We start from the raw sequence: 24477 nt of genomic DNA on the forward strand, positions 1-24477 counted from the left end.
GGAAAGGGACTGTACAGTATCCCACAGACAAGGTCCCGGGGTCACCGACCAGCTTTGCAGGACTAACACACCTGCCAGCAGCACAATGAGGTCTAATGAGCGCACACTGACAGCCCCAGTCTGTAAGCAGCAGGCCCAGTGCCCTGAATGGCTCACACCTCAACGCTCATATTGAAGTCCTGGCTGTCAAGTCAATACCTTCATTAGTGACTTCATAGCAGTTCACTCTGTGAGACTGTACAAAGGCTGCCAGGAACACAAAGGGGCACATTCCAGGGATTATGGGACATTGGCAGGTTTGTGTCATTAAAAGGAGTTCACTTTTTCCTTGAATGCAAGGAATTTAGTTTAGGAAGTAGGAATTACTATATTTCTATATAATTAATGTAACAAGGTGCTTTATCTTTCACAGTTTGATGTAGTTTAATATATTGTTGACCTGTCAAAAATACTATAGGCATAAAAAATTATGTTCTCAGACCCTAACCTCAATTAGGTTTCAAGGGAACTTTATTTTCTCCTGTGTTACATTTGCAACATTTGTGGAGTAACACAGATAACTGATTATAAGCTTCTAATGTTTGTAAGGTTTAAGGGTCCATTGTAGCCCATACCAGTGATCTGATGTGGTCAGATTTCTATAGTTTAAGATCAATGAAAGTTGACCAGTAACCTCTGTCTTTTCTACAGTCTTCTAATATAACTTATCTCAGGTAGTAAAAAGACATTTCTAATAATCAGAGCTGCCCAGGCTAAGTCTTGACATATCAGCACTTAGGTCAATACACCACCTGCTGACATCTGAAGAGGAAATTCTTCAGGATGTCATGTTCTCTGATGCATAAAGAGTGTCCCGTACTTTTTTGTAGACTTAATTAAAGTGACATAATGATTTAGTGGCTTTGCAGAGACCTCTGTCCCCTGCTGCCTACCCCAGGAAACATTTCTCTTTAGGCATAAAGAGCCTCTGATTCCTGGTGTTTAAGCAGAAAGAGCCAGACTGCCACCATGCTTCAGGGACTTTAACCTCTGATCATGCGACCTGTGATCCCTGTGATGACCCAGAACAAAGACTACAACATTTTTCTTTTCATAAAGCTTGGCAGGTTTTGTTAGAAGTCACAGGTTTGTAAGTTGCACGTGTTTATGTACATGTCAAGAAACACACTGAAAACGCCACATCTTGGACATACAAGACAAAAAGACAGGCACTGTCTACATACAAGAGAGAAAAATAGTGTCCACAGCATTTCTCACAAACCTTCTGGCTGTTTAATTAGACTACCTCTGCAAAAAGAGAAGACGAGAACTCTTAAGATTCCTGCATTTCTTTTCAAAAGACTCCAGGGATTAGGAGACACTCAGCATAATCAAAACTTGACATTTATGCAGCTCCATTGAGTCATGTGGGAAACAGTGCACACAGACTTTGCCCCTGACACAAAAGCCTAGGAATGAGCTTCTGTTTTCCTCTGACAATGCCACATGCACTGTTACACCCTCGCCTGTGAAAATAAGGTGTTTTTGTTTTTTTCCTTTCCCTTGATAGGTCAGACCAATATATGTTTAGTTTAGTGTAACAAAGTGGAAGCAGAAAACAGAACCATGGGAGAGTGTTGAGGATGGGGGGGGGCTGCTGCGTGTTAAGAGGCAGGAAGGCTGCCACTCAGATAGCATGTAATACAGTACTTCCCCTTGTTTAACAATAATGTTGGCCTAAATTCAAAGAACAAAGGTGTGTGTGTGTGTGTGTGTGTGTGTGTGTGTGTGTGTGTGTGTGTGTGTGTGTGTGTGTGTGTGTGTGTGTGTGTGTGTGTGTGTGTTTCAGGATATTAACTGATATGATAATGTGTCGGGTTTGTTAAATATTTGTTTATTACCAGTGAAAAATAGGACCCAGTGATGATATTAGTATCACTTTATAATACAGCTCGAGACTAAAGGTCTAAGTTAAATTTCCAACGTATTTGACCTGAAGTAACACTGTAAATACATTTATTGACAAATACATGAATTAATTAAAATTACTTACTTAAAATTACTTAATTTTATATGTATAGCATCAAATCACAACAACATTTGCCTCAAGGGGCTTTATATTCTAAGGTAAAGGTAGTGCAATGTGCATATCACCTGAAACTGCCTTAAAGGCGGTTGTTTTTAGTAGGTAGTGCTCTGTCACGCCAGCCTGAGGGCAGCAGTTTGAACAGATTATGTCTGGGGTGTGAGGGGTCTGCAGAGATGTTGTCTGCCCGTTTCCTACAGGTCCTGCATGGAGGGAAGAATGGCACCGACGATCCTCTCTCAAGACCTGGTCGTCCATTACAATCTGTCCTGCTTCGTGACTGAGCTGAAGCAGGCTTACATTATAATTTGTTTCACAATAGGCTTTATTTTTCTTAGACCCACTGTGACAGAATAAATATATCAGACTGTAAAATTGATGCTGTTCTTTTAATAACTTTGAGTGCCTCGATCTTATCGTAACTAAGGCATATTAGTGAATTCTCAGTAAACTAAAACACATTTAAAATACATTTTTGCATGAGTATATTGTGTTTGGTTTAATAGCTCAGCACTGAAATGTCCAGTTTTGCTGATGATATCATCTTGTTGTCATTAATCCAGGTCTTCTTTTAAAATGATCATGCTTCAGCACTTGTAAGAGTCATGGCAGAGAATCGTTATATTTTCAGATTATTTATCTGTCCCGTCTTCATGACTATCACTCGAACTCTTAGAGGGACTTCCTTCAAATTTAGCAAAAAGTTTAACTTCAGCTCAAAGATCATCTCAATTGTAATTGTTGGACACCTGTTCAACTGCTTGTTAATGCAAATATATAATTTGTCAATCACATGGCGACAGTTCAGTGCATTAAGGCATGCAGACATGGTCAAGATGAGCCACTGAAGTTCAAACCAAGCATCACCCTGTGAGCAGCAGTTCTCTAGTTGAGAGTGACTTGTTCGCACCAAATGTTAGAGGAAAATTTCCAGATTGCTTTTATGCTGATAGGAAGACAACAGAAGCTCAAATAACCACTCATTGTGACCAAGGTATGCAGAAGATCACACACAATGATACACAAAGATATAGACCGTGGAGTCTCTCTTGGTAAAGGAATCTTAAAAATCTAATTTCCTAAATACATTTTAAAAAACTTATCCAGCTAACTTGAGGCTGTTAAATAAATAATTAATCATTGAGAAAGGAGATTAACAGCTTATTACATGCTGGGATGCAATGGACTGAGGAAGATTGTCAGACTATCAGATTAAAAGCAAATCTAGTTTGACGGCTCCCCGGATGTCAGGGAAAAAAGAAAAAGTAAGCAGTTATTGAAAATGTGACAAGAGCTGCTCTTGACCTCATGAAATTACAGTCTGTATATCGTATCATTTTGATTATTCTCACAGTAAAAAGGTTGTCAAGTGATCTGATAAAATTGCCACATAACCTCTAAATCTTTAAATCAGGGTTCCTCCTTAAGGGTTTCATTTTCACACACAAAAAAACAAACATGCTTGTCAGGGATTCATAAAAGATTAAAAAAGATGCTATTTTATTTTAGGGAAATAAAACCCAAAGCCTCTTTTTTTTTTTTTTTAGCAGCTGGGAGATATAAACTGTGGGAGGGGGTTGTGTGCTGCCGAAAAGCAGCCAGTGTCGATGTAAGACTTGTGTCGTTCATGTCTGTGTGCAAAATGCCATCGTCGATCTGAGAGGAAAAGGTCAGCTGTGCTCAGTGAGCTGTCAGGATGTAGATCAGACCTCCCGTTTGAGCTCTGCGCCTCAGTTTTGACTTCAGATATTTTTACGTCTGACTGATTTACCAAAAAGGCTTTTTTTTCTTTCTCTTAGAGTCTGAGAAAGCTACTGCTGATACTGCTGTTTTTAAACATCTTCAGAATCATCCAAAAGCCTTTGACTTTGTTTTTTCGGTCTGGTGCCCTGCTGACTCTGAGGCGAACATTATGGCAGGGGTTGGAGAAATCTGCTGCTATCCTAACTGCTACTCAAGGCTCCAAAAAACCTTAAACTATTTTTTTAAACATAAAGAAGAAAATCAAATAGAACCATGTTTGTATTGTTTATTAAAGTTTTTTTTTTATTGATTTTTGCGGCTTTCTTGTAAACAGAAAAAAAAGATTAAGAAAATACATTTAAAAAAGCAATACGTATATGTTGAAAGTGGGGAAAAACATTCATTTGTTTATGTCAGAGTACTTATGACCCCTGAGAATTAGAAACATAGATAAGCCAGTTTTCCAAGGAAAATATTAAACTAATGATTCCCACACAGGGAGGCTGTCGGAGTCCTGACTGTGCAGAGAACTTAAGCCAGTGTCTGAATCGTCGTCGTTCACATTGTGAGTTTTTGACAACCCCCTTGCTTGCTCCACCCACCCGTTTTTTCTCTGCAAAGTGCTCATCATCCCCGTCTTAACGTCTGCCCCGTGGCTATATCTCTTCTTAGTGTCTGTCCCCTCCTCCATGCCCAAAGTGTTCACTTTCTCCAGCAAATCCCTTATCTCCCTCTCCCTCTCCCCGCAAATCTGCTCGGTCAGCTCTAAATCGCTCCTAATAGCTTCTAAATCCGCGTTGAGGCGCAGGCCGATGTATAAACTGGCATTTAACTGCGTTTTGATCCTCTCTTCTTCCAAAAGCTGCTCATTTTCTGGTGATGTTTCCACTTCGGTGGAGGGAAGGAATAGCGAGTCATCCCCAGACTCCAAGTTTTTACGTTGCAGCTCCTCCTTCCTCCGCTGCATCCAGCGGTGGTTCAGCTCATCCTGGATCTCCCCTGTGATCACGTCTATAAGGGTTTCATGCTCCCACAACTCCTCCTGTAGTCTAACTACCTCCTCACGGTGTCGGAAATACTTTTCAAGCTTGGCCAAAGTGTCAGACGAACGCAGGTTTTCCACTTCGTGGCTGGAAGCCGCAGCGACATCAACCAAATACGTATTTTGAACGTAATTGGCCCCGTGCCTTTTAATTCTGTCCATGTGCACCTTCGCCTCGCACCTTTCGATCTCTGCGTCCAGCTCTGTAATCCTCTGAATTTGCTGTCGGATTGTATGATCCTGAGAAACCACAGAATGAACCAAAGTTTCCATCTTCTCCGCGCAAGACGCGTCTCTGCGCGCCGCCTTCGATCTCTTTTTATTGATCTTCTCCAACTTTCTAAAAGCTTTCCTGACTATGCGACGCTGTTTCTCAGGTGAGATGGAACTCACGGTACACCGCGCAGTCCCTTTCATAATACAGGGGCTCTCTTTGCTGAGCACCACGCGAGCCTCTGCGCTTCGGGCTCCGTGGCTGTCCAAAGACACTTCGCTCTTCACCAGCACGAACTTGACGTTTCTCTGCTCGTCTCCCCAGGCGACCCAAAGCCGCAAAACCCTAGTTTTGTTTGGCAAAATCCTCTCGCATCCCCTCCATTTCTCCACGATGCAGTAGGACTGTGCTGCGCAAAGCCCTTGTTGGGAGTTTTGGTCTTCAAGAAGCACTTTGATAACATCAGCGCAAGTTGTGCGCTTTGACAAGCCGAGGACGAGCTTTTCCTCTCGGCAGACCCACACTGATATCTTATTCTCCTCAGACTCCATCTCGCATTTCTGCTAAACTCTATCTCTTCTAAACAATAGTAGATTTAAAAATTTAAATCCGCTCGTCGAAAGAAAAGCTCCTCAGTGTCCATACCCGAGTCCAGTGCATGCGCGCTGCGTCCTAGACGCATCTGCAAAGTTGCAGTCGGGACTGGAGGTGTCTCTGTCTGTGTCCACGGAGCGCATAAGTTAAGGAAAACACTTTGCGCGCCGGTATTCCCAGTCCTGACTGCCACTGCTGTGATCACATGACCACACACACACACACACACACACACACACACACACACACACACACACACACACACACACACACACACACACACACACACACACACCTTTTTTTGGTGGGATGAGCTCCACCTGAGCCTCGATGCTTTTAAGAACAACGACCAGCCATGAATTCTTTGATGGAGCAGCTTGGAGGCTCGCTGTGTTCTTCTGGTTTCTGTATCCATAATGCATCAAATAGGACATGAGTACCTACATATATAGGAATGAGTACTTTATATGGATTATGTTTTTATCTTATTTTTTTAATGACTTTGTATTTCAGATCTGGTTCATTATTAAGGTTATGTTGTTAACTTTTTCTGTAGATCCAGTTAAAACAGCGTTAAAAGACAAAAAATATGAATAAATAAATATTGGAGCTGAAAGAAAATTTCACTAACTGGCTTCAACAGGCTTTGAGGATTCTAAGGCATCTAATCATGGTAATGGACTGATTCTTATATAGCGCTTTTCTACAATGACCTTGTGCATAATTTATGTATTTTGTGTAACACCTGAAAGAATAAGTTTTACCTGCAGGTTTTCTGAGGGGTATTTTCTTCTTCAAGGATTAAATTCAGTTTATTTCCTGCTTCTTAAGTGTCAGTACTTTCAATATCTTACTTCTAATTATAGTCATCTTTCATCTGATAGAGCCACATATCATAATTCTGTGAACTGTACTCACATGTCAAACACATAAGTGAAACAAGAGGAAAAAGGTAGGAAGGCAGAAACACAAATGCTCCTTCCTGCAGTTCAGAGCAATGAGCAGACTGTTACCTGCTGCTGATGGATCACGCTTTGCATTCAGTGATCTGAATGTTCAGAGTCAGTTTGCCTGTGTTGATATGAGTGAGGGAGCATAGATATGGAACACTTCAGTTGCTTTACTTGAATTCATAATGTTGACCCTGTTAGCTTTTCCTTCGTTATGCTTATTCTTCTGATTCACTGCTTTCAAGTATTAGCCTTGCTCAGTCTTGAACTCAGGGACTTTACAAAGAAAGAGAATAAATGAGTATTCAGCTATTCTGTCAGGAGATCTCTGACAGATGTATTTACCTCTAGCTTTGCTGGTTTGCTAGTGCTCATGTGACAGCATGTGCCTGGTCTTGATGGATTAGGATGTTTGTGTGTTAGTGGGTGGAAATTTTACTTTCCACATTACAATGCAAAGTCATATACATACTTACCAGCATGCAGTCCCCCAAATTAGTTCCAGTCCACATATCAGGAAAGATTACCTTCACATAAAGATAAATTTCACTTGAGTCAAACCCATGAGAACTGATTCATCATGTTATTATTGTACCAATCAAATGGAAACAAAAACATGTGCATCACTCAGGTGACATTTAAGTAGTACAAAAGTGTAAAGCTCCCATGTAGAGGTGTATTACTTTACACACTTAAACTACTAGTTTTATTGAGCCTCTCTTAAGGAGCACTAATCTTTATTCAGCTGTTCAGCAGTAGTTGGTTGGTTTCCACATGTAGGATTTATAGCAGCACCTTATTTGAGCCCCTCCATCTCAGGTGCAACATTCAAAACGTTTTGGTTTGTGTTAGTAATAATATAAAGACTGGTTACTGAAATAGTGCTTTTCTGACTGAGGGGTTATCACTGCTGGGTACAGAACCACTAAAGGCCAGCCAGGAAACCAGGGGAAAATATGGATGGACGAATAAATATGATTTTTGGAGGGAAAATAAACAAAACGCACTTTACTAATGCAGAAATCTGAATCCTTTTTATTTACATTGTTGTGTGTTGACAGTTTGTGGGGAGTGGGGCTGAACTGTAATTGGTTTCTGAAGCTGGTGTGCTGGAAATAGCTTGAGAACCTCTGATTTAAAAAGGTTGAGCAAGAAAACAGAAATCTGTAGCACTTTGATTAAATGGTGTCTCCCTCTTGTGGCGAGTCCTGCCATTACAGCGATGCACATTCAATTATGTTCTCTCACATGCTCCATCTACTGTTGATGTGAGGCCTTTGCAGTCAAGGAGTTAACAGACTCATCCACACAGCAAAGATTCAAGTGAGAAAAATAAAAGGAAGCAATCTTTTTCAGATTTATTTAACTTCAATATTGCGTACATACAAAGTATCTAGAAAGCTACAAAATATCTACTATTGTCAAGAAGGCATCATAATGTTACGGAGCAAAGACAAGACCATATGCAGAACACAAACAGAGCAGAGCTTCTTTTCTCTCCTTTGCTCCAACACTTTACAGTGATGGATATGAAAAGAGATCACACATCTGTACCAAGAAAAGCCAAGATATAATTTTATAGAAAGCACCTTTTTACAAAGGGGGTGCTGAAAAAAATCTGCACACAAAACCCAAATATGTAAATGACAGTTTACATTTCATGAGCTATATGTCAAGAATCACTTTAAAGCCAGGTACCAGTACCTACTCTTAGCAAAAGCTGATATGCTTGTAGCTGCGATTCCTTGACTTGGCGCGTCCACTTTCCGGGGCAAAGAGTCCACCAGACATCCGTGCCATCAAAGGCGTCAGTCCTGCTGTTTTAGTGTTAAAATGTAAAAATGTACCAGCAGTGCAGCAGTAACATCATTACCATCTCACTGGGCTCGCAATATTACAGATAATGTCATCACAAAACCGGGTACGACTGTATACAAGTACAATAAGAAAACAGGAACATCTAACTGTAATCGATAAATGTGAACAGATACACAAGGTAAGCATAAAAGAAAAATAAAGTCCACAGTGTTCACAGAACTGCGGCAAAAATACTGAATCATTTAACTTTATCTGCACCCCCCCCCCCCACCCCCACCCCAAGACATTGTCTGCAATTATTTAGAGCTTTGTTGATTAAACTACTTTAAGATGATTATAATTTCTGTAAGAAATAGTAAATGTTTTGAGTAATTATGATCCTTACAATGAAAGTATACAGATTTAAACACGTAAAACAATCTTAAGTTTCATTTTTAGAGTCTGTACTGTAGAATTAATATTAAATAAACATTATTTTTTCTTTTTTGTTCTAATGGATAAAAGCTCGTGTCGGTCCCTGCCTTTTCGCCATCACAGCTGTGACATTGTGAAACCATAATGCTTCCAAAAAAAGCCTCGTTTCAAAAAAAAAAAAAAACTAACAAACAAAAAAAAACAAAAACACTTGAGCCTGCAAGTGTGCACGAAGCAGACAGCTTCAGTGTTTTTCTGTTGACATCCTGCATGCAGTCAGTGGCCGTTCAATATTAGACAAAATCTTTAACCTTAAGCGAAGAAATAGTTGGGTTTGAGAAATCAATTTACAATGTAATAAAAATGAATATCATTTATTTCTTCTCCTTAGTAACCATGTTCCCCTGCTGTCATTACAGTCCTTTGAAAGGCAATGTGGTGATTTGTTTCACTTATGTCTTATTTTTTTTCTTCTTCTTCTTCTTTTTTTGGTCTGGCAACATTAAATTTATAATTTCTGTTTGATCTTTTTTTTTAAGCTGGAAAATCTGAACCAAAGGCACTTCCTTGCTACCATGCAGGACACAACAATAATTGACTGCATCTCTGTATTTTTGGTCTTCTGCGACAGGAAAGGCAGTCAGTCTTTTTATAGTACACTCTTAGAGAAGGAAGGAAAAAAAGAAAGGCTGATATTTTAGGAACATATTACAGCGTTACAGGAAAAATAACCTGTTTCTGAGCTTAAATTTGCAAACATAATTGAATATAAGTGTACTGCCTCTTTAAAAAAAAAAAACCCCCCAAAAAAACCCCAGCAACAACAAAAACTGTATTTCTAGGAGTGTACCAATTTCGAGAACCGTGATTTCTGAGATGTGAAGATGAACCAAATAATACATCTGTAAGTTATTTCTGCCCGTCTCACACAAAACTAATTTTAGACTTAGAAAACAGGGTAAATGCAGGATAATGAGTATACTCTAAGGCACTGTACACTTAGGCTTTGGCAGATTTGAATTGTGATTTTTTTTGTTGTTGTTGTTGTCATTCATTTATTTTACACAACACAAACACAATGTAGAGATCACAGTTTTAGTGGCATCTTTTGGAGTTCACATACAGTTTGTACGTGTTTAAGGCTCGGCAATCAGCGTAGGCCACAGAAACATGTGAACATAGTGTGACCATGAAGGCAGCAACACTCTGGCTTGGAGTTATCACACGGCGATCCCAGAGTGTTGGGTGGGGGGCAAAGCCACAGCATGCTGAACGACGCATTGCTGTCTATGATTTTGTAGTGTCTCGATAGGTTAAACAGTTTTTTAGTTTTTCTTTTTTTAAAGCGCAGAATTAACAGAATAGACGCAAGCATCACTAAGGCAAGCACAGGAAGGGAAACAAAGTGCTTTCTGACCAGATACGAGTCCGATTAGAGTCATTTTAGCAGGACTCACATATTTAAAAAAAATAAAAATAAAAAATTCTCATGGCCATTGTCAGAGAAAAGATTTGTTTGCAGCGCTGAAATGCTTAGCAGGCGGTGAGACTTCCTACATTTACGGAGCGGATGCAGGCAAACTGTAGTGTTTTCACAGTGCATTCATTCTGGTGTCTAAAACTTGGGAGTGCTTCAACAGGGATAAATATTACCGAAAGCTCAGTTGTTGGCGTTCTTATGTAGTAATTTCGCAACCACCTGCTTTCGGCCACTGCACGTATAGTGTTGTTCTGTTTCTTTGGAAAGTTTAACAGCTGTGTGTGTTTTCATGTCTGCGTATCTACAGTATGTATGCTCACAAATCATGAAGTACAGACATACAAAACAGCCTCAAACATATTACACAGAACGCAACCATGCCGCTGATAGAAAAACAAAAAAAGGCCCGTGTCCTTTTGTCTTTTTTTTTCTTCCTTAGTCTACATTAACAAAGCAGAAAAAACCGACACACACATTTTCATTTACCAAACACATCCAGGAAACTCTTTAAGGATGGCCACATTTATACCCGACAGAGACCAACATATTTAAAATTCCCATATTCAAACATTAAAACAACTGTACCGCAATTCACAGCTGCAGTCAAATAACAAACACTTATATTAAAACAGATTTATAACAACGACTCCACCTGATACCTTGACCAAAGAGCGTTGTAGGTATGACTTTCGTGTAGAGGCACTGCCACTTTTGTTTTGAGGTTGGTAAGTCTATGAAAAGGAGGAGCTCCAAGCGGATTCATTCCTTCACCAGTCTGTAGATGTGATGCTGCGCGCCGTGCTCACTGTTCGAAACTTCAAACACGCACGCCATACATAGCAACGTCTCCTGGGTGTCCCTGTTTGTCACCACCTGCAAGAGAGAGCACTTACTTTAGAGGAGAAGCGCTGCACAGCGGGAAATAAACAGAGAAATGGATGCAGCAAAGGATGGTTACCGAGTTTGAAGACGTGGACGGGAAACTGAGCGAAAAGACAGACGCATGCATTGTTAGAGTTCTGAAGCTGTGTGTGCGCGCACGGTTAAATGTTCAGTACCAGTTTAAACTTGGCCAGGAGAGCCACATTTTTTACTCTTTTATTTACAGGAGGTTTTAAGTGCAATTTAGACTCTCTATCGAGGGAATATGTTTTATATATACATCTTGTTAACTCCTGTTTGTTAGGCTGTGGGAAAGTGAGTTGTGTTTTTGTTTTGTTTTTTCCAAAGTAACTTTTCGTCTTTAATTTGATCCAGTCTGAAGTTTCAGAGCTCTAATGTGAAGCTGTCACCTTACAAATAAACAGCATCACTGAGAGCGCACACTCAGCAACAAAAATAATCAACTCGAATTAAAACGTTTATTCTACCGCTCTCTATGCTAAATCCCAAGATGAATGATTTTAGCAGCGTTCTTTTTTTTTTGTCTCATTGGCAGCTGTGCTGGATTTTACTGTTATTTATAGATTTTTATCGCCATTTTATCAGGATCATCATCTGTTAATGTCTCACTGTAACTCATAGGAATCATTTTGGGTTGAAAAGTCATATGATGCATGGAACCAACTTCATCTCCGATTATAGTTTTAGGTTTTGTCAAGCCAACGAATGCAAAAAAAAAAAAAAGCCTTCAAAGTATCCATTGGATAATTACTGCAGTGATTAATATGTTTCAGCTGGGAGCAGATTATTTAAGTCTGATGCAGTGAACAGCTTCTCACTTCTTAAACAATCATACTGGAAAAGATATTAAGTGATCAGCAAAAAGATGTTACTGCCTTTCAGAAGGGTCGAATGACTGAGCTGAATCAAGCAAAACCACTGAGGAGATTGCTGTTACTTCTTAAATTTAGTATAAGCACGATTAAAACCTGGAAGGGCAACAGTGGGGAACAATCATCTCTGAGGAGGAAATGTGGCTGGAAAAAAAATATCTTGAATGATCAGAGATCATTTACATGTTTGGTGACATGAAATGATTAAAAAAAATATATAAATCAACAGTAGACTTCACAGCTACTGTATGTTTAAAACCACTTCCCAGTTGGAAAGGTCACATTCCAAGATAACAATAACATCGGACTCAAATTGTGAACAAAGTGGTTCAGGGAACATTAGACATGATTTTCACACATGGATCGGACCGCCACAGAGCCCAGACCTCGAACCCGTTGAGAATCTTTGTGCACATACTGGGAGGAGACTTTTCACAGAGAACCAATTCTCCCGTCATCAGTACAAGACCTGGAAGAATTAATGCAATTCTGCATGGAAATAAATGGCATGACACTACATAGGCTTTGCATAAGGAGGTAAATGTGTCGAATCACCAAACCTACAGGTGGGTCCAATCAAATATAGAGAGAGTGATTTCAGAGCATCCTCGTCTTTATCATCCAAAAAAACCCAAAAAAACCCCAAAAAAACCCCAAAACATTAAAGCAGAGTTGAAAAATTCTGACAGAAATTGACTAACAAGTAATGTTTCATGAAGTCTCTCTCACGTTTTTCCATTTCCATCTTACTGTACAGAAAACTTTCTACAACTGGTGTTGAAATGGAGGGAACTTTGGATGCCTCAGCACATACGCTACATTCTTTAAATACCAGCTTATGAAAGGGAATTCATTTATGCACGTCTTTTGTGCACAGGCATACTTTATACACTAAACTCTTGGACCTTGATTCCTGATATCAACTAATCTTTGAATATAAACATGTTATTTAAGGGGGAAAATGTGCAGAGCAGAATTTAATAATATCTAGTAGCATAAATTGAAACATCATGTTTCAGTAAAACCTGAGCATAGTGTTGAGCCATCCCTTGTTCTGCACAGGCCAAAATGGAACAAGAAATCAACTAACCCTATGTTTTAGGGAGAAATACACAAAATTTGCTGCAGCTACCATTTTCCCTCTATTAGGGTTACTTTGTATTCATACTGGGCACAATGGAAAAATCTGAGAAATGAAAACACAACATTAGGATTCAGCAAGAAGCAGAAGAGACAAATGTGCTTAGAAAATTATATCAATCTGTGAAACATATTTTCGGATCCTTCTTCCAGTCTTGTGCTACTTATATGTCTTAAAAGAACTGCCACACTTTTAAAAATAATCATGTATTAAGTCTGACATGAATCATGAGTTTATTTAATGATTAACACACTAAGATGGGTTTTTTTGGGGGAGGGGGGCTGCTTGCACACCCCTTGGCCTGGGTGCTTTCTCTGCAGTGGTGAATGACACTTTAAGACCCCATGTGATGCCAATAACAGGGTTTCCTGCCCTCTCTTATCCTCCCTTTCCCCTGCAGATAATGAGGGTCCTCACACTGTGTTTCATCCCCTGTGGAATGAGAGGAATGTGAATCCAGGCAGAGGAACACATCTCAAGGCCCAGTGAAGTCCCCCCACCGCCCCCACTCAGATTTTTTTTAAAGCCAGCTGGAGCCACCAGCACATCCTGACAGCAGCAAGAAAAACACTCCCAGAGAGGGACGTCGCCCACTCAGGTCAGTGAGGTGATTACCAATAAGATAGTGAAGTTCTCCAGCACACTGTTCATCATATACTTCTCCGGCAGATGTTTTAGCTTATGGATGAAGTTGATCATGTATTCACACATGGGGGATCGACTTATCCGGTAGACAAAACGTCCATTTTCAAAGCGTGCATATTCAGTCTGAGGGGAAAGAAGAACAAGCAGCGCACATAAGAAATGTAAAACACACAAACAAACCCCAGGAGGTACAGTAAAAAATCCTGCTTCTCATTTTAGTTCATACCTCGACTTTCTCCACAACCTGCTTGCCAAAGGAGCAAACTTTTGTCGAACATGTGATGGTCATGTTCTCTGGACTCTCATACTGACTGGTGACGCCATAGAAAGATCCGGTATCATCTTGAATGTTGCAGTTTAAGTCAGCCTGAGGCAAAGAAAAACAACAAACACTGAGCTTCAGAGAACATTTTCTTTTTGTTACAATGTCTTTTTGTACAAGTCATTTAAAAGAAAAGAGATGAACAGTTTTAAATGTGTTTTCTACTGAAATGAAAGGCTTGGAAGAATACTTGTACTGACAGAAAGTCCAAAGGGTTGCTGCTTTTGCATAAGATTAAAAAAATCCTCATAGAAAAATAAGGCTGAGAAGCAACATTTAGAAGAAGGCAACCGTGTTTGTGCCCCGATCAAAATCAATAGGGAAAAGGAACAAACATTAAAATATTTAATGCATCCAAACCCTTAAAGAATTGTGCCATTTAATGACATTTTAATACCAAAATGGAAAGTTTAGTAGTTTAAAAATACTGGATCTCTAAATACTATTAAAATAAAAATAAAACACACCTATAAGATTTTAAAAACATTTTTTTTTACCAATACCTTTTTCATTTTAAAGGATTAAAAGCCAAGATGGTGCATATGAAATTGAAAAATGCCACTTTAAAGATGACCATGTTTCCAAGTAATCTTAAAGCCAGTTTTGGCATTTCTGTGAAATTATTAACTGTATTAGAGATGTGGTTCAAGGACTCATGTGAGCATGCCAAACACATACCAATTCTAAATAGGTTACCATTTAGAACTAAAGATAATAAAGTACGTGTTTGGAGCGCTTCAGTGACAAAATAAAGAGCGCTGTACTCCAGGACAACATGGACATAAGAAATGGAAGAACTATTCAGAGGTGAATGAAATAAAAACTACTTGCATCACTGGGAAAATTAAATTAAAATAATAACAACAATAAAAAAATATAATAATACATTTTAAATATGTTAAGTTATCTGGATTTAAACTATAACTGCTCTTCTTAAGCAGTAAAAAAGTGGATTACAATTCAATAATTACTTTTTTTTTTACATACACCACTTCCAGGAGTTAGAGAGAAGCAGAAAGCTCTTCGTGTTTTTCCTCCATTGTGCATTCTCAACATGCACATTCAATCGACTGCCCAGAAACCAGAATGTCTCATTTTGTTAAGTGCCTCGTCTTTTCTTCTTCCCTCTTACCCTGACTGCACACACGAGAAAATGAGAAGAGGGGTCCAACATTTGTGCTTTTAGCTCCATTTTTGGTCTCTACCAACTGCTGAAAGAAGTATTTAGCTTTTTTGTTACAAGACGATTGAATATGTTTACCAGCTGCTGATAAATATCTCATACGAGATACGGATGATTTTTATCCATAGGTTTATCTTTACATCCATCCATTTCCTTATGATTTTCCAATTCAGGGTCTTTTGGGGGGGGGGCTGGGGCAACCATTCACACATGGAGCCAATTTAGATTAACTAATTAACGCAACACGCATGTCTTTGGACTGTGGGGAGAAGCCGGATTACCCAAAGAGAACATGCACACTCTACACAGCTGGCCAATGGATTCAAACTCAGGACCTTCGTGTTGTGAGGCAACAGTGCTTCCCCAACGGCACCACCACGCCACTCTGTATTTGTCACTTGAATAAAAACATCTCTTTAACAATTACTAGAAATATTATGATGGTGTTCAGATATTAATTCAAACATTTTGACATCATTTTATACTGTAAGATGTGCACAGTCGGTCATGTAGCTTTCTGAAACGGCAAACATCTGTCTGATCAGGGCTGCTGAGCCCAGCCGTGCATATCGCATAAAAAATTAGAAGATCCCGGCCACATCTGAATAAGCATGTTAATGTGCCCATATTGGAAGAAAGATTCTAAAGAGGATTAAATGAAGTTACGTTAAAAGACTGATTTACAAGGTTGAGCGGGTCTGCTCCTGGAGGGCAGCCTCTCTGTGCCCTGAACATCCTGTTCATTACGGACACAAAAAGGGGAGACGTCCTCCTACAACATTCTCCTCCTTCATTAAGCAAAGCAGTTATACATTCATTATTGTGCAGATTCTGCCTTTCATTTGAAATTTAAATTTGTCGGTCACTTCAAAAGGAATTTGAGGGGACTTGGTCCAAGTGCATACGGCCCTACTTTGTTTGCTGCCGCTAGTTAGCATTTTGCATCAGGGAGGAAATGCATGCAATGTTTAAACAGCCATTAGGAGCACAACCAGGTCACTCCATTGTTTGGAGATATTACACTGAATTAGTGGGTGCTTTGATCAAAAGCTCTCCTGCTATGCAAGTCCAAATATAGCAGAGTGCATTCTGCAAACATTGAGAGCAATCTTCTCTGTGTAGACTGATTACACCCAATCACTAAGCACGAAGCAGAACACACTGTTACTAAACAGGATTGTTTGATCAAATTTTTCACAATGCGCAAAAGGTTACAGTGAAATTAATACTTATGTATGGAGAGCCTAATCAAGCTGCAACAAAGCATTTTTTTTTTATCAGATACTCATCTTCTCATCAGCATTGCTTATAAATTACACTCACCCAGAATTTTATAAGGAAGAAGGAATTCTGGGGGCCTTTTGCATACAGCTCCTTCAGTCCGCCTTTCTTTTCTGGAAATTTATCGTAGATCTGACGAATGTCCACCGACTCCAGCAGGGCGTCACTGTAGGAATGATTCGTCTGCCCGATGTGCACAAACAGGTGTTTGTTGTACTGCAAGAGTAAAATGAAAAATGAATACAGATGGAAACTTGTATTAAAAAATAAAAAAGATGAAACTATTTAAAGTCGGATTCTTTTGTTTTGCAGCATGAACTCAATAATAGCGTGCGAAAAAACCCATGCAAAAGGAGCGCGTATCAATATTCACAAAGTCATCAGCACAGAAGAGTTTACTGAAGCAAAATAAGCCAGATCTGATGTGCCAGTCCTGAAGTAATCATCGCAATAAGCAACTGGTAGCCAGGATTAGACTGATAATGCACTGGGATGAGAAACAACTCTCTGCAACATCGCTTTTTTATTAGTCACTCGAAATAGTTTTGAGCAACTTTCCTGTTTTATGACATACAAATGAGGTAATAACATTTATGTTTCACTAACCCTCAAAATAAACTGATCCCCTCATTTGTATTAAACAAAGCTGCTTCAGCCACAAATTATGATTGAGCAACTGTGCAAAACGATGTATTTTCTAAACAAAAACATTTTTCGTAGACAATCTTACCACCTTTCCTCACATGAAAATCTAAAAATGTTTCTACCTCAGCCAAGTTAAAATGATAATACAAAACAAAAGTGCTTTGGTCATTTCTTCCCTATTTGATTTGGTCAATTTTTTAAACTTTTAAATGAAAATATCTGAATTTGGTTTGACAATGTGAATAAAAATTAGGGCCAGTTAAACCTCAAACCTGTGATGGAGAGCCAAAAGTAGATGAAAGAGGAGCAGCGAATCACAGAAAAAACATTTTGTTTTCAAAGGTTTGTTGCCCTCTTTGTGACCCTCTGAAACTCTGCTGCACTTCAGTGTAAAAGCTCACAGAATGGCGTCTCCGGCACACAGCCCCGAGTGCAAATGCAATATTTTTAAGCCTCAAGTTGCATTTAAGATTAAAGGCTGTTCCTGTGTTATCAATGCAAAAGACTATTCACTAAAATGAAAAACAAACATATTGTTAAAGAAATCAAAACATACAAGGAACTGATTAATATGCATTCATTCATTATTTCTGCAGGTCTCCGTGCCTTGCATCAAGCCAGCCTTTTGCCCCTCTCAGCTTGTTTTGGCCTCTTCTCAGCTGACTCTCTGCCTGGGAAAATGTCCCAGTGTATTCATAGAGGAAAGGACTGGGTGATAAGAGGTGGGAATGAACACCAAGAGATAGTGAAATTTCATGCTTTGGTATAATGCTTTCACTCACAGAGTCTGGGTCTCTCTGCTGCTCTAGGAAGGCAGAGAACTCCACCAGTCTGAGTTTAGATGTACCGATGGAGCGGCCCTGCCATGCTGGCGCCGTGGGTGCTGGAGCTGCTGTGGGCTCGAAACCTGCAGAAACACCAGAACAACAAAATATTCATCTGTTCTGCTGGTTGTTTTCCCAGCAGAGCATGTGCATGTTCTTTCTGAAACACTAGTTCACATTAACCTCATTTCATCAGGTTTGTTTATGACAAGAAAATTAATTTAATATCTTAGTGCAGATTCACAGAAATCTGACGTGCTTGATTTGGAAGGAAATGCATGCTCTATAATATTTCATTCATCTCTAAGGAGACATCTCCCAATTTAATTTTTTTTATAGACAAAAAAAATTCTGTGGTGAATTTAAAAGACATTTCAAAATATTTCAAAACAGAAATAATGACAGTGTACCACAGATATTACATTTTTATTGGATTAAGAAATTAGGGTCGAGATATCTGAAAAGACATTTGAAAAACAAGTTACAAAGTTCATCTTTGAATGTTGCATGTTTTATAATTAGGTAAAGTCTCACTTGAAATTGCTGTCGTGACTGCTGGCTGGATGGGATAGGGTTGCTGGGTGAAAGGCTTAATACTGGAACAAAAAAACCAACAGTCATTAGGCAAAAAATGGTTTCCTTTTTGTTTAAAGAGCATTTATTTATTTCCTGAAAAAGTTGGTTCAAGGTTTAAAACTTACTCTTGCGATGATCCTGGCTGACCAGCCGAAATCATACCCTGCCATAACTACAGAATTAGATGTATAAATAGACAAGAAAGAACAAGCAACAAAGAACATCCAATTGTGAGCAGCTGTTAGTGACAAGATCAGAATGGCTCTGAGCTCCATGTTCAGTGTATGTAGTTATCTTGACTACCACTCCTTTTGATCATGTGCTTATCTGATAGGGGCAGTTGTGCAAAGCTGTGGTGTGTAATGTGATTTGGCCTGGGTTTTTGGTGTGGTTGGCCCTATCGGTGCCCTGGGTGAAGCTGGACAGGATGGATCAATAGCGGGGTGCCGGCAAGGCTCTTACCCCTGCTCCAGGGAAGGCTGGGCGAGGGATGCCTGGCAGGCCGAGCTTGTTGTGAATAGCCGTGGCAGAGACGATCTGAGCCGAGGACATGGAGGCCATGCTCTGGAGGGCTTTGTCCTTCACGGCTTGGTCCTTTAACAGCAGTCACAAAAGGCTTAGCACTCGCACAGAAGGGAGAGGAGGGGTGTGTTGCAGAGGTAGCACAAACGAGACTCTAAACAACACACTGAAAGCACGGCTGACCTCTCTCACAACAGCGAAAAGCAAGCAGGTTAAAAGAAGCAGCACTGGCATTTCTATGCTACATGCAGGCTTTATTTCATTATTTTTTTAAAGTTATGTGCTGACTGAATTCCAATATACCGTAGCTAGCAGTGGTATGCACTTAAATGAAAGTTTGCCTGTTGACTAATCTAGTTTTTTAAAAACTCATTCAGAAGTGCTTTCCATCAAGGCTGCATTTGTGTGCATGTCAAAACACATCACGTCTAAACACAAAGAATTTTTCAACTAAAACTGAAGGACACAAATCCCACTTGGTTAATAGTTTTTTTGTTGTTGTTGTTTGTTGTTTTTTTCACAACTCTAGTCAGTTCCTTTTGTTTAATCTTTGTAAAAGAGGTTTTTGAAATTATAGGGATTTTATTGTGAAATACAGGGAAAACCTGTATTACATACTACATACTTTCCGCTACTTTGGCCGAAGTGTTTTCATCAAATAATGCTAAACGTCTCATACTGCAGCAGACTGCACCCATACACACTGGCAAACCCATGCAGACTCACTGGTGGCAGAAGCTACAGGTAAGCATGCTGGCAGTACATGCTGACGGAGCAGAGTCAAGCTACAGTATGCTCGTAGCATGATGACACACGGACACCAATGAACACTGCCAGCCGGTGTTGTGTTACTGTGGCAGGAGCGGAAATGCAAAACTAGAAGCTGAAGGGCAAGGCAGGTCCTAACTGAAGCAGACACGGTGTCACAAGCAGAAAACAAAATACTCACCATATTTGTAACCTAAATGCAAACAAACAAGGTTTTATTGGAAAATTGCAATTCAAACACTGCATTTAATTCAAGAGCTATGTGTGAAAAAATATATCAGCAATACACCTTTAAATATCGGTAAAACACAACAAAGTAAATATCTGCTCTTCTTTACACAATACATGCACAGATGTGTAACTAACACTTAATCACAAAGAATTATGAAATTTGTATTTACAAATCATGTGGAGAAAGTCTTACGCTCTATAATTTTCACAATCTGATCAGTAGTCATCACTCAAGACAAAACAAGGGAACACTAACGTAATGACTGCAATTATACTAAAATGCCATAGACAGGACGAGAAGCAGCAGGTTTTGATGCCCCCCAGAATGAAGGGCACACTTGTATTTCTCTTCACCAATGAACTCTAATTTGCTTTAAATGAGAAAAGACAGGGATTCATACAAAAGCTGTCTGTTTTTCTTCAGACAGCCGCCTGTGCCCCTGAAAGAACAGGCATTCATGTGGCTAGCTGCCTGTCTGACTCTGTCTCTCAGTGTAAACGCGCGCGCATACACACACTTACACACACACACACTTACACACACACACACACACACTTACACACACACACACACACACACAGATTAATGAGGGGTCATTAATTCGTGTTGAATACTGGGAGTGGAGCAAAGTGTGAAAGTCAAAACGTATAGTCGGCTCCCCAAGAAAAGAAGAAAATGGCACATGGGTGGAGTGTCCTTTGATATACAAGCATTACTTCATAAAATACCTTAAATTACAGGTCAGTATTATTCAAGATTACTTCTTTCACAATGCTCTTCTCCCATTTTAATGTGCCATTCTGAAAAGCTTTCTTCAGCGATTTTAACAGATTTCACTATTTCTGAAATAACTGACGAGAACGTTCTGAAATGACGACATCTGAACTGGGAGGAAGGAAAGCGACTGACAGCCATGGCATTGTGAGAGCCTGGAGTTATCAACAGATTGAAGGGAGAACAAGAAAGCGGGGGGGGGGGGATTTCAGAAACAGCCAGCTTCACTGCCATTCTCTGCTCTGAATGTGCACCACTGAGTCTTTGACGGTGAGGAAAAGTTGGGTTACATTGTCAAAGGAAGCAGAGGTGTAGTCTCTTCTTCATTTTTTTTAAAACACGGACTCCCGCCCCCTTTGCCATGCTGCCTTTTTTAAAAAATAAAGTCTGCTTAGTAAGAGATGTAAGCAGACCCATTTCCCCGCACCTTCAGCTTCCAGCCACTCACCAAAACAGCCAATGCCAGCATGCTTCCCAACATGCACACACTTTGATTTAGACTTTAATAGAGGAAAATTTGAGCCTGACCAGCCCCCCATCAAAAAAAAAAAAAAAGAAAAAAAAAAAAGGGCAGACCATTGTTATTATGACCTAGTACGGAGTATGTGTTGTTGCACTACTAGAGAATTTGTCATTACATAAAGACACAGTAACACATCGGCTCTTTGAACAAAATATTAATCAATCTACAAACGTTGATGCAGGATGGATTTCCACAGATTTTATGTAGTTTTCTATAGACTGCGCTGCAGATTTTGAATCCTTTTCATTTCACCACATTTTCATTTACATCCAAAATCACTCAAATTTAATCAAATTTGGTACATATGTTAATGATTACCCGGACTACCTTATACATGCGGCGACAAGTTTGAAATTCCTAGTTTGAAATTCCAGACGGTGAACATTTCCACTGTTTGTTTGTTAGCTTTTAGCTCAAAGCTAGGCTCTAGTCACACAGGCCTAGACACTAGTCACTAAGAAAACATGTATATTCCTCAACTGCTAGCAAGTGGTTGATGGAAGTTGCTGGCAGCTAGTACAAATTGGCTGCAAATAGCTATATAGTGTTGCACCAAAAATCTCCTTGTAATTGCTTTGATTGCTAGAAGGCATTGCTGCAGTCACCTGCAGGCTATATGGTCAACTTTTCTATAAACGCTTGCCACCTACTCCCCAAGTCGTAGTGAAACTGTAACAAGTGCGATGCAGACTAGACATGAAGAAAGTTCGCCTTCATTTTAAAAGTTGTGCCTGTTTAAATGTATTGGTTGCAGCAGAATGGTGCAACTCTTTACTTTAAAGGCAAATCTTCGTTATCCGGTTGATGTCCCACTCTAGTGTTTCACACCAGTGAAACTGTAAAGTACTTACGAGTGTTTGGAGACAAGTCTGTGTTTCTTTGTGTATTTTATGCTTTGTATGTACTGGCTAAGAAATGTAGTTTTAATTAATTTTATTTATTTATTTTTAAAAACTTTTTCAATTTCAGCAAAATTACCTAGAAAAATCCAGTTCTGGTCAGGCTCATGACTAATAAAAGATTAAACATGTAGGATCCATATGTCGGACTATTTTTTGTTAATTTAAATCGCAAAAGCATGTCTTTATATATTTATACAAGATCACGGTTATTTTGTGCAGCTGCTCTCAAAGCAAAGGCTGGTGATGAAAGAATTAATGTCATTGAAACCAAGCAGACAGGACAGTGACAGCATGTTTGGGTTAGAACGAGTGAGAGATGGTCAAGAAAGTGAGTAAGTGAGATTAGAAGGGCTGAACAGAAAAGCAGAGGATTTGGGTTATGGGGGGAATCAGAGGATCAAGCATTCACTCTGTCTCTACAGGAAACAGAAAGTTAAGATGCACAGCAACCAAACAAGCCCAAAAGCAGAAAAGCGCATACCTTTAGCTTGGACTGAAACTCACGAGATTTCCTTCTGGCAAGAACCTGAATGTGACTAGACACCTGCGGAGTAGGGGAGGGGAGGAAAACAAAGGAAGAGCCTGTAACCATGGCAATGAAAAGCCCCCTGCAACTGGGCAAAGCCAGACGTACCTTAATGGCAGCTTGGATTTCTCGAACTTTCTTTCTTGCTAAGACCTGTATGTGACTAGACACCTCCATTTAAAAAAAAAGAGAAAAAGGAAAATAAAAAAACAGGAAAACCCAAAAAAGTACAAAGTGGATCACACATGTCTTTGTTTAAAAACACTTCAAGAAGATAAGGTGTATAACAGAAGCATCTTCAAACCACACACCAAGCTAACAGCCAATAAAGCGTTATGCTGTGTTGTCGTCACTTAAGTGAACTGATTAAGGAGGATGCAGGCCCCTTTAGCACACATTAAGAGCACACAGATGTGATCTGCTGTGTGCTGAATGAAAATCGGCTAGTCTAGTATCCTTGTGGGAGCTGCGAAAGGCATTTCACCGGCCAAGTTTATCTACGATGTCTATACAGTTCAAAATGATTTTATACTCTCAAATGAAACATTCATCAGTAGCCGTCTGAAAGAGACCTAATGTGAGCTGATGACAGGTTTGAGAGGTAGATTTACATTCTCCTCTGGCACTTTTCATGCAAATGAAACCCAAGCTGAGTACCCCAACAAGGGAGTGATTTAACAGGAAAGTGTTTGGTTAGCTGAGAAGTCTTTACATTATTCACAATCTTTTACATGAGTTGGTGCTTAAACTGGAGCTGTAAATGTTAGTCAATCAGTTGATCACAGTCATCCCTCATTTTTTATAATTTCTGAAGCAAAAGAGCTAAACCTTCAGGGGTTTTAGTTCCTTCGATGGAAGAATTACATTCACATCAATTAGTCCATATATATTCAATTTAGTTGCAATAAAACAAGCTGGCGCTGGTGAGAAAAATGATCAATATTGCTGTTGGTGCCATGTTAATAACTAAATCAATTACTTTCATGCTGTACATGATATTTAAAGTAACATCATGCGTGTTTATTGGTATTGCTCGGCGCAAACAACCCTCTTTTTGTCCAATTCTGTGCCAAGAAGATGAGACACAGGAGACAAACCACACCTTTCTGGTCCAGACTGATCAATTCACACACAGTGATCGAATGTCATTGTAAACACTGACTTGTTTATCACTGTCATTCAAGTCAGTAGTCATGCAGGGAAGTTCCTGTTTAGAGGGAAGATCAGGGGCTTCGTAGAGTCACTAAAGCACCATTAAAACTATTCAATATCGTGTAGAGATTGGTAGAAATAAGGCCACTAGTACTACTACTAAGTTACTTTTAGCACAAGTGCTCACCACAGTGGTTAAGTCTGCTTATTTGACTGGGCAGAGTTTTTACAACAGACGCTCTGATGAAACCTCAAATGGAATTTGACAGTACTACTACATTTTCAATTGCCAAGCAAATGTGTTAACCCAATAACCAAAAAATAAGAAGCACAGTGGTGAAATAGTTAGCAGACAATCGCATAAAA

At 39.5% G+C, this 24477-nt stretch overlaps 2 protein-coding genes across 5 annotated transcripts in view; both read right to left on the reverse strand.

The window, feature by feature from the left end:
• Nucleotides 1–4084: 4084 nt before the first annotated feature.
• rassf10b (Ras association domain family member 10b) lies at nucleotides 4085–5815 on the reverse strand. The gene has a single exon (XM_026166178.2). The coding sequence runs from the start codon at nucleotides 5613–5615 to the stop codon at nucleotides 4284–4286; it is 1332 nt and encodes a 443-aa protein (XP_026021963.1). The 5' UTR covers nucleotides 5616–5815; the 3' UTR covers nucleotides 4085–4283.
• Nucleotides 5816–7941: 2126 nt separating this feature from the next.
• tead1b (TEA domain family member 1b) overlaps nucleotides 7942–24477 on the reverse strand; it is a 57008-nt gene continuing 40472 nt past the window's right edge. For 2 of the 4 annotated variants that reach the window (XM_026167927.2, XM_080298408.1), the window contains 9 exons: nucleotides 22915–23130; nucleotides 19175–19306; nucleotides 18838–18884; nucleotides 18671–18732; nucleotides 18095–18219; nucleotides 16710–16883; nucleotides 14108–14248; nucleotides 13852–14004; nucleotides 7942–11193 (listed from right to left, as the gene is read on the reverse strand). In XM_026167927.2, the coding sequence (XP_026023712.1) occupies nucleotides 11080–11193; nucleotides 13852–14004; nucleotides 14108–14248; nucleotides 16710–16883; nucleotides 18095–18219; nucleotides 18671–18732; nucleotides 18838–18884; nucleotides 19175–19306; nucleotides 22915–23130 (1164 nt within the window). In that variant the 3' untranslated portion in view covers nucleotides 7942–11079. The remainder of the gene's footprint in view (nucleotides 11194–13851; nucleotides 14005–14107; nucleotides 14249–16709; nucleotides 16884–18094; nucleotides 18220–18670; nucleotides 18733–18837; nucleotides 18885–19174; nucleotides 19307–22914; nucleotides 23131–24477) is intronic. The other 2 variants (XM_080298412.1, XM_026167961.2) reach the window with 2 other exon arrangements.

The sequence above is a fragment of the Astatotilapia calliptera genome, chromosome 1, assembly GCF_964374335.1.
Source record: "Astatotilapia calliptera chromosome 1, fAstCal68.1, whole genome shotgun sequence".
Classification (NCBI taxonomy): Eukaryota; Metazoa; Chordata; class Actinopteri; order Cichliformes; family Cichlidae; genus Astatotilapia; species Astatotilapia calliptera.